At 31.3% G+C, this 12,865-nt stretch overlaps 2 protein-coding genes across 6 annotated transcripts; one reads left to right on the top strand and one right to left on the bottom strand.

Moving 5' to 3' along the window:
• Positions 1 to 1,611: 1,611 nt before the first annotated feature.
• LOC105127061 (transcription initiation factor TFIID subunit 15-like) lies at positions 1,612 to 3,086 on the top strand. 5 transcript variants are annotated; one of them, XR_842531.1, is made up of 5 exons: positions 1,620 to 1,805; positions 1,996 to 2,387; positions 2,506 to 2,624; positions 2,728 to 2,765; positions 2,888 to 3,086. XR_842531.1 is itself a non-coding variant. In XM_011028162.1 (4 exons), the coding sequence occupies exons 2-3, from the start codon at positions 2,014 to 2,016 to the stop codon at positions 2,597 to 2,599; spliced, it is 468 nt and encodes a 155-aa protein (XP_011026464.1). In that variant the 5' UTR covers positions 1,612 to 1,805; positions 2,000 to 2,013; the 3' UTR covers positions 2,600 to 2,624; positions 2,719 to 3,086. The 5 variants fall into 5 exon arrangements, 3 of the variants coding, with proteins under 3 accessions (XP_011026464.1, XP_011026463.1, XP_011026462.1); XR_842530.1 differs by having other exon boundaries at positions 1,622 to 1,805; positions 2,719 to 2,765; XM_011028162.1 differs by having other exon boundaries at positions 1,612 to 1,805; positions 2,000 to 2,387; positions 2,719 to 3,086.
• An 8,285-nt stretch (positions 3,087 to 11,371) lies between these two features.
• LOC105127177 (UPF0481 protein At3g47200-like) lies at positions 11,372 to 12,514 on the bottom strand. The gene has a single exon (XM_011028344.1). The coding sequence runs from the start codon at positions 12,512 to 12,514 to the stop codon at positions 11,372 to 11,374; it is 1,143 nt and encodes a 380-aa protein (XP_011026646.1).
• Between the last annotated feature and the right edge of the window lie 351 nt (positions 12,515 to 12,865).

Here is a 12,865-nt window from a genome sequence, read left to right as displayed (position 1 = left end):
TTGAAATGAAAAAAAATCCTTAATGAAATACCAAGACTTTTTAATATATGTTAAATATATATTTGATAAATTATTATTTCTTAGTTATCGTTTTAACCATCTTTTATATATGTAACTTTTTTGAAATACAATAAAATTCAAATTCTACTAATTATTATTTTTTTAATAATTTTTCGTTCATAGTATATATATATATATTATTTTTCTAATATTCAAGATAATCAATTAATATATTTGCTATTAGCTAGCAACTTAATTAGCAATAGTTAAGTACTAAGAAGTTAATTAAAAGGAGATGATGTCTCCAGTTTCAAATTCTACAACTTGTATTTCTTAACTTACATGTAAGTGTTTAATCGCTAGAGATCTTGAGTTGACAAATTCTTTTCCGTGACTTTGTTCTTGAGAGTACTCACCAACTCTCTCTCTCTCTCTCTCTATATATATATATATTTATAGCCATTCTTATATTTAGATGTAGAATTTATTCGTATATACCGGTTATAGAGGATATATAGAAATCAAATTTCAATCTTGTTCAGTGATTAAATTAGTGTAGTTTCGTATTACAAGTACTGTTGTAAAAGTTAATCAAAGCTTTCATATGCAGCCACAATTCAAAGAAAAAGAATTGGGGTTTTGCATTTGAATCCTTTTGACTTATATTCACAATCAAGTCCCGGGAAGTACAAAATAAAAGGAATATTCAAAATTGAAAAGTAAGCACCATTTTTCCTATATAGTGACTGCTGGCATGCAGGTGGTACCTCTCAGATTGTTATTTACGATAAGATCACACAAGAAGTGGGGTCATCTCCTGGTTTTCTTCTTTCTGTTCTCTCTCTATTTATTTATTTTTAATATGTAGAATATCCAATTTATTAGTAACAAATGGTGAATTTTTGCTCCTCCTTATCCAATCCTGACTCGCAAACTTAGGCCATTCAATTCCCAGATCCCCCTACTCGCATGAATCCCTTCGTTCTAATTGTAAGAGACAAAATATCATCGAGGGCCCTAAATTGCCATAGTCAAAAGGTTTCAATCTCCTGTGGTTCATTGTTTACAGGGACAAAAAGATGTTGATTCGGCTTTGTTGTGGTGACAGGTTACAATGCATACTTTGTGGGGACACAGGGCAGATGCAGTTCTAGAGAGCCTCATAAGCTCCACAAACTCTTCAATTCCAATTGATATATATTCTGATATGCATGGTGATAGGTATAGACATGCAGGCTAACTTGAAGCAAATATTATATATCTATCAACCATAGAGTAACAAATAAATGGGACAAGAAATTACATCAATGGAGTTCTGATGCAATTTTACAACTGCATATTTTAGTGGATATATACATGTTTATACTTTATACGCCCATACACGCAGTGAGACTTGATGATTGGTTATGATCATGCCCTAGCATAGAAGGGATTAGCGTTCGTGGATGTTAGTTAATTTGGTTCTAGAAGAGGTGATCATCGTGTGATTGAATTAATCATGATAAATATGTATGTCCATGTAATACTTATTTGGTCTCAAAGTGTTCCATTTATCATATTTAATTTCTAGCGATTCCATTGTTCAAGGAAGCAAAGTGAAGAATATGAAAAAGAAGGCCTAACCCTCCTGCCTACCTCAAGCTTACCCCATTATCGAGGTCTAAAACAAGTATAAAAACAGCCTTAGCCCCAATACGTAAATCACAAGTTCCTTAAACAATCTATTGCTCTTTCAACTACTAGGTTTCCCACTTCATTTCTGTGCCTACTGATTCTCCTCTGTTTCAACTTTCTGCCTTCTCAAGGTAAGGCCCTTGTTCTCTTCTAGTGTTCAGATATTCAAGCTCCACTGTTTAAGCATTAAACCATGTATAGTATGCTATTCTAATGCAATCTTCGTAATCATTTGTAGTATAGAATTTCTACTAGAACAATGCTGGTTATAAAAATTTTAGCATCTTAATGCACTGATGACTGGCAAATTTGAACATCTAGCTAGCTAAAGAAGGGAAGATGAGCAGACCAGGAGATTGGAATTGCAGGTCATGCCAACACTTGAACTTCCAGAGGAGGGACTCGTGCCAGCGTTGTGGGGACCCAAGGCCCGGAGAGAGAGATCATTATGGAAGTTTTGGTGGAAGATCGGGGGGCTCGTTCGGATTTACGGGGCCTGATGTTAGGCCTGGTGACTGGTATTGCTCGGTTGGCAACTGTGGAGCTCACAACTTTGCTAGTCGTTCAAGCTGCTTCAAGTGTGGTACGTCAAAGGATGAATCCTCTGGTGGTGGGCTTGATGCTGACATTTCGTGGATGAGAGGTTATGGCTTCGGCGGAGGCAGCGCCTCTAGCCGCTCTAATTGGAAATCCGGAGACTGGATTTGCACCAGGTTGATTATTTTTTTATTTTTTTCTCATTGCCCCTACATGCATATTTATTTGAACCTTTTTAAATCTGAAAAATATTTAATTTGATATTATTTCATGTTTTTTAAATAAATTTCGCAGGTCAGGTTGCAACGAGCACAACTTTGCTAGCAGGACTGAGTGTTACAGATGCAATGCACCAAGAGAATCAGGCAGCAACAAGTCTTCGTATTAATCATCAATATCGATCGCATTTTTGTGTAAGAAATTGCATTTTCTTGATACAAGCCCTTATGTGCGTACAGTTTTCAGTTTCATTAGGCTAATATTTGCTGTCCATGGCTCAAATTTTAGGTACTGCAGCCTTCAAGGAGAGAATCAATCAACAAGGTTCCTGAGAAATCTTGGATTGACCAGCTTTTCGCTCTTAGTGACCTCTATTTTTATTCATTTGGATATCTGTGGACTTGTGCTGAGGAGCTTTAGAAGGAAGATCATGCATTGCTGGGAAGTGAGAGATTAAATTCAAGCAGAGCTATGTGATCACTAGTTATTTATCTGTCAGGTTTCTTAAATATATATAGACATGTAGTCCTGTGCTGGTATCGTTATTATCGATCGATCTTTGTGCTTTGAGACAGTTTCAAGCCCTTCATTATCCAGTCTAAGGTGTGTTTAATTTATCTAAATTAATGAAATTCCTCTCCTTGTTGATAGAGTTATAATATGTTTAAAACCCCCTCTTTTTTTTCTTTTTTTTTTGGCATTGCGATGTTTCTAGAATAAGGTTTATTATTACAAGACTGCTTTTTCTTGCAGTGGTCCAAGGAATATTTGACTTAAAACTGTAAATTAATTACCAGCAATCTCCATCTCTACGTACAAAAGCAATTGAAAGGAATTGTTTCATGGACCACAACGGGATCTTTTTGGTTAAACCAATGCAAGAGAGTTAATGGATCTTGGATTCAAAGAACATGTTCGAAAATTTAATTGATTAGCCTTGATTTAACACATCCGTAGGGACAATATAATCATCATATATATCTTCTAAAGAAAGAAAGATATTCCACTTCGATATTATAAGAGAATTAGATGCATGCAAACTGCAGCTTCAAGAATATACAGGAAGCTAAACCAAAGCCATAATCAAGCCATAAGCTAAACCTGTGGAGGTACTTCTCGGAATTTAGCAAGGAAGGAAACCAATCAATACTAGCATAGCCTATACATCTAGGTCTTTTTATACCAATATAAAAAATGCTGTTCCTCAAGGATGTCCTCTCCTTGAGGAGAACACTTCTATAATTTTAGAAAAATCAAAGTGGACCGTATATTCTATGAGTTCTAGCTAGGCCTAGAACATTAATCAATGATGATCGATGCAATGTATATTAATATAGAAGCTATAGCCATAATTGTGACAGTAACACTAGAAAAAAAGAGTTCAGTAAAACGTACGAGGAGAAACAAAGTAAATATCATCTAATTAGACCACGTTGGAATATTCTGAGTCTCTATACAAATCTATGCTTGTATAGTTGAAATTGAAATTTTTAATCTTTAACCGTAGTATTAAGTGGTATTAAATTTCTTTGGCAGTGTGATTTTAGTTATTTTTTTCAAATAATTTTTTTATTTTTAAAAAATTATTATTGACATCAATACATTAAAATAATTTAAAAATATATTAATCTGAAATAAATAAAAAATAAATTAATTAATTTTTTTAAAAAATATTTTTAAAATACAAAAATAAACGAGCCACTGAAATTAACCAACTAGTCTGAGAATTAATACTGAAAATTAAAACTATTCCGATGCAACCAAATTCTCCAACTGATACAAGCATAAAAAGTGCCCAGCTTTGAAATCTCTCTTTGAACAAAAACTTCTGCTAAAACAAAGCTTGATCAATAATAATATATAGCATGCATCATTAAAAATCTAACCATCCCACAAATTTATTAATTCCAAGATTACCAAGACTCCATACAAAGTAAATAAATAAATAAAACATTGACCTGACCCATCAAAATTCATTTTGCACTTATGAACTAAATATCTTGATTCATTAACATCTTCTTGGTTTCCAAGCTGGCTAGCTGATCAAAAGAACGAGACAGTGATATTTTCTTCCTTGTTATACAACATGGTATTTATGTTCTTTTCTTCCTTGTTAGACAACATGGTGTTTTCTCCAGCCGTTTCTTTGAGGTTTTTGTTCATGTTATTGCAATACTCTTATACTCATTTATAAACCCTAAGCCTGCCTTCGCACATTTGATATCATTAATAGTCCAAGACATTATAAATGATATGTTTGGTTTAAATGAGGAGGAATGAGCTTTACTATTTCTATATTATTATTATTATTATTATTATTATTGAACTTTGTATTCGAAACCACTTAGAGAATAATCAGTCAATATTGACAGATTCATATATAGCTGGTTTAAAAATCAATATGATGATGGTATAAATGCTCTCATTATAATTGATAAAAAGGGAAAGTTGCTGCTTACTCTTCTACCCTCGTAGCAATGGAAAAGTAAGATATTAATTTATGATATGCTTAGATTTTCTTTAAGAGGCCCCCCTGCCAATATATATATATATATATATATATATTCAACTTTATGGGCTTTAATATTTAACGGATAGGGTTAGCTTTGTATAATCTAAAGAACTTCGAATTTCAGCAGAGATTGGGTGAACATATTAAAAAAATAAAATAATTCACATAGGATTCCAAAGCTTTTAAGCTAACCTTTCATGGGTTCCCTCATTGACCTGATCTTAGGTATATGTTTAACATGGAAAACATTTGATTGGTCAAAAAGTAACCACGCATTTATTAGTGTCTGTTCCTACTACACTCCATTATATAGCTTTTAGCAAGATTCTTTGTTACCCTTTAAGCATGGCTTTATGTTACTTCGTATGCTTTGTTGATATTAGTGAAGTGTACTTACCCATTTAATCATACAGCCTTGGTGCCCAAACTGACGTAGCAATTATTTGTAAAGGGTTTCCACTGCCCTGCCATGATTGACCACACTAGTTTGCTGAAGGTTTCAGCTGTGTATGGAGTTCTTCAGTAAACATTATTTGGTTTGAGTTTGAAGCTTGTCAGGTGATCGTAAGAGAATGGATTGTTTAGTTCTAGAGAAGACGTTCGATGGCTCTCTTTGATCTGTTACATAATTATATGAAAAAATAATATCGTTTTTACCAGAGATTAATTAGTAATTAACATTGTTATTAGAAACTCAACTGCTTATGGAAATGCAAATTTTTAAAATTGTTTTTGCTTTTTAAGTTGACAAGGGCAGGACATGAAGTACTAGATCCACTTTCTTTCCTTTTCTTTTTAAAAGATGAGACACAAAGCCAAATTTTATGATAAATGTAAAGAAATTAACCTTGGATGATTACAAGGAAAAAATAATTCATGGAGATGGAGGTTTGGTGGTAAATAATCCATCCCCTCATTAAAAGATTGCTAATACATGGAAGTAATAATTTCATGATGAATTAGTGAATTATGTATTTTCATTTTATTATATATATATATATATATAAACAAATAAAACAACCATCATATAACCAAATGTAATGGGTCAAGGTGGAAAAATTAATATTTTTTTTATAATAATCATGATATTATTGATGAAAAACAGTTTATTAACATTAAAAAAATGTATAAAAACACACTTGTTGAAAAGACTATCACAAAGAAATTAACCTCGGGCTAAAAATGAGCCTAAGAATAGCCTTGGTTAAACCAAAAAACATAGAAAAAGTTTAAATTAATTACTCCACATGGTGAAGTAATTAATGTTCCTAGCTCCCATGGTTTAAAATTTGTCAATATCCGACCTCAAACTCCTCAAAAGAATTCAATGTGACCCTTAGCTACCACTAGATAGCCACTGACAAACTAGCAATAGATAGCAATTTCGAGCTTTCATGTAGCGTTTTCAAACTTTCAAGGACTTCTGTGAAACTCAATCATATCCATGCATATATTGCCATGGAGAGAATTGGAGAAGGCGAAGGAAATTTAGAGATGGAAGAAATAGCATTCCATCAAGGCGTCAACTTGTTGATATTATAACATTTTAATATATAAAAATCAAAGTGAAACGTTATTAAAACATATATAGGGGCTAAAATATAGTCTATCCGATGAATTATAACAAAACAACAGAGCATGGATGGCTTGTCGGAATCATGCAACTCAGGCCCCAAGTGGGGAAAGTCTTCGGTCTTTGGAAATTGAAGAACCAAGATTTATGATCGCCAACATATCAATGTATTATTTCCAACATTGCAATTCAATCTAGGAATGAAAAGACAATTGATGGGTGCTATTTGCTCATAAAAGAAGAACATCAACATCTTTAATCATGATTGCTAAATGTCAGCTGGGCCCTAAAAGCTATGAAAACTATACAATTCGCTGGATTATTAAGCTCCATTTGTTGAAATTTAGATCACGTTTATTTTTGTTTTTCAAGAGAAATTTTTTTAAAATTATTTAATTTTAATTTTAATTTTTGTTTATGTTTTGAGATTGTTTTCGTATGCTAATTATATCCAAATGAATTTTAATAAATAAACAAATTATTATTTTAATTTATTTATATATATATATATATAAAAACATATGCCGCCACACAGAATACTCTTGAAGAACACTGTGATGGTCAATGGTAGCAGAAACGAGAACTTTGTATCCAATTCAAGGCACGGGAATTAAATGGCTTAAACTTTCGTAAAAGTTTTTCCTTTTTATTGCTTTTAGATAAGCAAGCATGCTCGAATCGTATTAAAGTTTCTCCCTTTACTTCCTTTATAAACCAAACATGTTCTAGCAAGTCTTTTTACACACCTTGACAACTCGGCCATTGCATGCTTAATTCGAGGAAACTTCCCCTTCCTTGGTAATCGAATTCTATTTATGTACACTTCTTCTATATATATATATATATATATATATATATATATAATAATAATAATAATAATAATATAAATATATAACTATGTTAACTAAGATTCAAAAAATTCAAAAATCATAAAGTTTAAAAAATTGCATATTACATAAAATTTTATTTCAGGTTAATCAAACTATCATTCAACTAATCATCTTCATAACTAATTATAAATTATTTATTTCAATTGTCCAACTTATAACAATAAATTATTTATTTTATCAATTGCTCTTTTTTTTTTCAAGTTACATTGAAGATTCCACTACAACTAAATAATATTATTAAATCCATTTTAATTCTTATCAACACATGTTATACATACTAAATACACCTAACTAAAAATTATTTACTTTGGTTTCAAAAATTCTCATTCCCCCTTTAGATGACAAGCTCTACTTTCATTATAAAAATTCAATTTTTCTTCTTTAATTATGCTTTATTTAGAGTCATTTACATCCTATTTCATTCTAAAAATGTTATAAATTTACTTTTTTTTAATTTAACATTTGAAAATACATGTTTAGAATTTAAACATTTCATATAAACTTTGTTAATTTTTATTTAAATTTATATAATTAAGTTTATAGTATCATATTGATAATGATATGAACTGTAAATATTAACTAGTCAAAGTTTTCTAGTCTTCCTTTTTCTTTTAATGTTGTGAGTTTTTTTTTCTACTTTATTTTCCTCACTTATTTTTTTTAATTATTGAATTAGATGTGTTTAATAGTTTCTTTCTTATCTATTTTGCCTTAAATCTTAGTTTCTATTCGAGATTTTTGTGAGGAAGCTCTCAAAATTATTTTTTCTCTTCTAATTTTTCTCAGCACAAAATAACAATTTAAAGGAGAAGAAAAAGCTAAATTTCTAATTTTCCTAGCTTATTTATGAAAATATCATTAATGAGCCTCTATGTTATTTTTTATTTGATTGTTGATATTCTCGCATGGTCTTTCCAAACCTATAATACCTTGAATTTTTAATCCAAAAAAGAGCAATGTGTCAAAAGGCTTTTCATAAAATTTTAGTCCAATATGACAATTAGAATAAGAGTTATATTGAATGCATAAAACTAATCAATAAATAATTTAATATCAAAATCCAATTTTTTTTATTCAATCATTGCTAAAACCATATTAATTATTTTACTAAGTTTCTAAGACCCATTTTCTTATTCTAAAATATATTTATTTTTTATTTTCATCATCTATATTATTTACAAACTTACTATAATTCTATGGTAACATTATTGATTTTTAATTAGATTTTACATTAAAATATTTTGGTATAGTTCTTTCTTAATTATTATTTCTCATTTATGTTATAATTTTTTAAAATTAATTTTTCATTCTCAGAATAGATCTATTTTAATTTTTTTTAATTCTTTTATTAGTCGAAATCCGTTACCAATTTCATCATAATATATATTTCGTTTGATTTTATTTTATTTTGGTTGTGTGGGCAATTGCCTAAAGTACCCACAAGGTGGATCCCTACATGGTTATAACTTAGCCGTACATATAAAACATTAAGAATTATAAATAGAGTGGTAAAAAGATATGTCCTTTAACTCATCATGTGATAGGTTCGACTTTCACATAAGGAGAGCTCATGAGTTTGGCTCTGGTATGATTCTTCAGTAATCTGTAATCTAAATATGATAGATAACGTTTGATTATTTTCTTATAATAAAAAGATAAAGATGGTTGGAATAAAAATGTATTTAATTAGATAATTTTTTTTAACTCTATTTCATAAATAAGTTTTAGCTAATTTTTTGTTTATCTATATAAAAAGGAAGGACAAAGAGGTGGCGTAGAGATAAAACCAAATTATTATTATTAATTTTTTCACAAATATCCCTTTAATAACACACACACTCATCATTATTTTAGTTTAAGAAATTATTTTTTAAGAATGTATTCATATAAAAAGCTTGGTTTTTTTATCTCATCAAATTAATGGAAAAAAAATAATTGCTTAGTATAAACATTTATAATTTTATACAATTTGATAATTCATGATAATTAAAAAAATGAATTAGAGCAAATTAATTTTTTATTAATTGAGTTAAATTAGTTAACTAAAGATTATTTTTATCAAAAAGTATAAGAAATAATTTTTTTTATCAGAGGAGTGAATTTTTTTTAGATTATGAAAGAAAATGAATATCATTATTTAAGAATTAATATAATAATTAAACCATGCATAATATAGAGAAATAGAATTTGGTCACGTTTTCAAAGAAATTGGATTTGATGATGAAGAGGATCGAATGATTACTAAAAATATGTATTTGTGATGAAATTATTATCTTATATTTCTATAGATATTAGACGTTAGCTTTGTCTTGATGGATGCAAATATTTTATTTGATAAATAATTGGTTTAATTATTTATTTTAAAATTTAATATATTTGAAAAAATAATTTAATGATTGAGTAAACTATAATTTCATTATATTATTTCTTAGCAATAGAATTTGGTGTTTGATTTTAAAAAAATAAATTAAATTAAATTCTTATTTTTATTTAAATACGCTTTCCACTATATTTTCAAATCAAATTATTTAAGTATTCACAATCTCACTAATATATATAAAAGTGGAAACCATAAATATTCACGAATAGGCATATCAAGATCATGGGCCAATACCTGCGCCATTCAGGGCAATATTTGGCCCATCCCAGTATCATGAACCCAGATGGGCTGGAACAGAAAAATCCGTAATATAAAAAAAGCCCATATTTTTCAATTCCGAAGAAATCAGGCAAAATCTTCCACAACCGCCATTTGATTCAAAACAAGCAACAGCAAATTTAGTTCAAGTTTCTAAGCTGTTTCTTCACCACTAATTTCATCATATTTTAGTGTTTCTTTAGCACATAATAGTTCACGATGAGTTAATCGTCCATTTTTCTTGTTGGATTTAAGGCCCACTACATGTTCGATGAAATGTTCTAGCTGAAAGAATTCAATATCAAGTGGTGAATGTTTAAGAGTGACAGAAGTTTGTCGATGGTGCAAAGTGCGTTGAGAAAAAAAAAGAGAAATGGTGCTATGCACCTGAATTTGATGTTATATCACTCATCAGGTGAAACCCTATAAGAGTTTTTACCTTTGGAATGGTATGAAAAGATGTTTCTTTTTTCTGACAACATATTAAGCATCAGTGCTCTGTTCAAAGTCAGGTTCTTATCCAGTCTCTTTTTTCTGTCATGTGCATCTGTTAGTTGAATGGACTCTTAGAGAGTAATATAAATCTCATCTAAAATTTAAAATTTTAAGTTGAAGCGGTTCCTTGACAAGCGCTAACACAATAGTATACGAGGGTGATCTTCAGCTTTTTAATCCGTACGAAAATATAGTTTTTTTTTCCTTTCACCTGTAGGTGTAAATCTTAAGCAATTGCTCTTGTGACTGTAGAAGGAACGGATAAAACCTTGATTCTATTGTTTTTCTTTCATGGTTTCAACTTGCAAAGCCACGACTAACGTAAGAAATGTCTCGAGGACATGGATTCTTTATTTGCTTCATTTTTTTTATGTGCCCTGCTTTGCAAGTATACTTATCATCATTATTGAGGGTGCTGGTATTGTTCCTTCTCTTCTTACCTTGTCAGCTTGTAAGAGGATAGTGTTTTTTATTCTGTTCATATTCAGAATTCCTTCTAGATCATGCAAAAACTACTTGGACCATTACTGACAACATATTGAGCTAGTTGATTGCAGTGTTACAGGAACAGAGTCATCAGACAAAATCAACGTTGACAACAGAATAGAGACTGCAATCACAAGGTAAAGCTTCGCAGTCTGCTCAAATCAAAGCAACTTGAAACACTATGAAAATCAGTTTGGTAGCACCTACACTGACAAAATAGAACACACTGCTTGTATAGTAGTGAGTACAAGTAGAATGACAGCAGCGATAAATGAAATGATGGACCATGGATTATTGAAGTAGTGTTGTTTTAAGGTTGCCTGCCACTTGTGCCAAGGTTTTCTGCACTATGCATTCAGCTTTTCAACCAGACCAGAAAAATAGAAATCGTCGATGATGACAGAAGTCTCTTTGACAAGGCCATGAAAAAGAGCTGATATCCCTTCATCATCCCAGAGCCAGTTCTCAACAATTCCATCTTTAACAAGTAATTCCACATCCTTAGCCGTGTTGACAAGGTGATTGATAATGATGACATAGTCATTTATGTAGTTCTTAGAACAATGGCATTGCTCAAATGCCAGCAGATTTCTGAATAACAGCTCTGTCGCACCGACTATTTCCAATCTGGGTATCTCCAAAATCCCATTCTTGAATTTTATGTCAAATAAGTTTTTGCTTGCCCCCAGCTTGAACTTGACCCCAGCCTGATGGAGCTCTGTTGCACTGGGTATGCCCAGAGTTTTAAGTTTCTTCTTGGATTTCGACTGAGGAGGTTGATGGCAAATCCACAAAAAGTCAACTAGATGATGCACTTTAGGGGATTTGTTTTTCTGAGATTTCTCCTCCATTTCCTCCAAGTCCCACAAATCTTTTGAGAACTCATAGGCAAGCTTGGTGATTGAAAGCGTTTGATTTTCGCCAGACGGCAAGGTTATTCTTGCAGGATCAAAAAGATCCTCCAGAATAAAGAAAGGAAGCTGATTTTCAAGTAACCACATATCTTTCCTTATATCTAGTATCGCCCATGGTTTATTATATACTCGATCATTTTCCTTTTCATTTCGCATTGGTTTGGAATGATACCTCAACAAGACTTCAATGATGAAGGCAGCATCCACTAGAATCATTTTTATGAACTCATCACTGCTAAATCCTATGATTTCCGCATAACAATCTCGTAGTTTTTTCTCATTTTTCCCTATGACTTTAAGATAATCCACCAGACTCCACTTTGTCCTTTGAAGAAAATCTTGAAGGTACCTCTTTTTATGCTCTTCCATCGGTCTTAGTTCTGGTTTGCCATGGTGCAGTGGCCCAATTGAGACCAGTTGAGGAGTGTAAGCCTTTTCGTTCAAATGATGCAGTCGCTTAGGAACTGTGTAGATGCAACACTTTGAGGACAGAACAGGCAAGCTTTCTAACTCCCCTCTCATTGAAGCTGCTAGTTCGTCGATATTGACCAAAGTATCATTGGTTATTTCTGCCATCTATTCACCTCACTGCTTCAACAATTTCCACACTTGTAATCGAAGCAGAGGACTCTGACCACTGGCAACACAATGAACAAAACCTTCACTGGTAAATCTGCAGGTAAATTAAGAAAGAACAGCTAAATATTCCGTTATCTCTCTACATTAATTCTTACTCTTTCAGGGCCTGTAAGGAAAATCCAGTAAATTGACAAGGTGGGAGTAATAGTAAATAACAGTTATGCTGAAGGAAACTTTCTGCTGTGCGTAACTTTACTTTTTCCAGAACCATGAATGGTCAAGTCGAGTATCAGCACAAGGAAAAGAAAACATCTTGAAGGCATACACAACAAGATACAGATCCAAAAA

The sequence above is a fragment of the Populus euphratica genome, unplaced genomic scaffold (assembly GCF_000495115.2).
Source record: "Populus euphratica unplaced genomic scaffold, PopEup_1.0 scaffold50.1, whole genome shotgun sequence".
Classification (NCBI taxonomy): domain Eukaryota; kingdom Viridiplantae; phylum Streptophyta; class Magnoliopsida; order Malpighiales; family Salicaceae; genus Populus; species Populus euphratica.
This window is presented reverse-complemented; position numbering and strand designations above follow the sequence as displayed.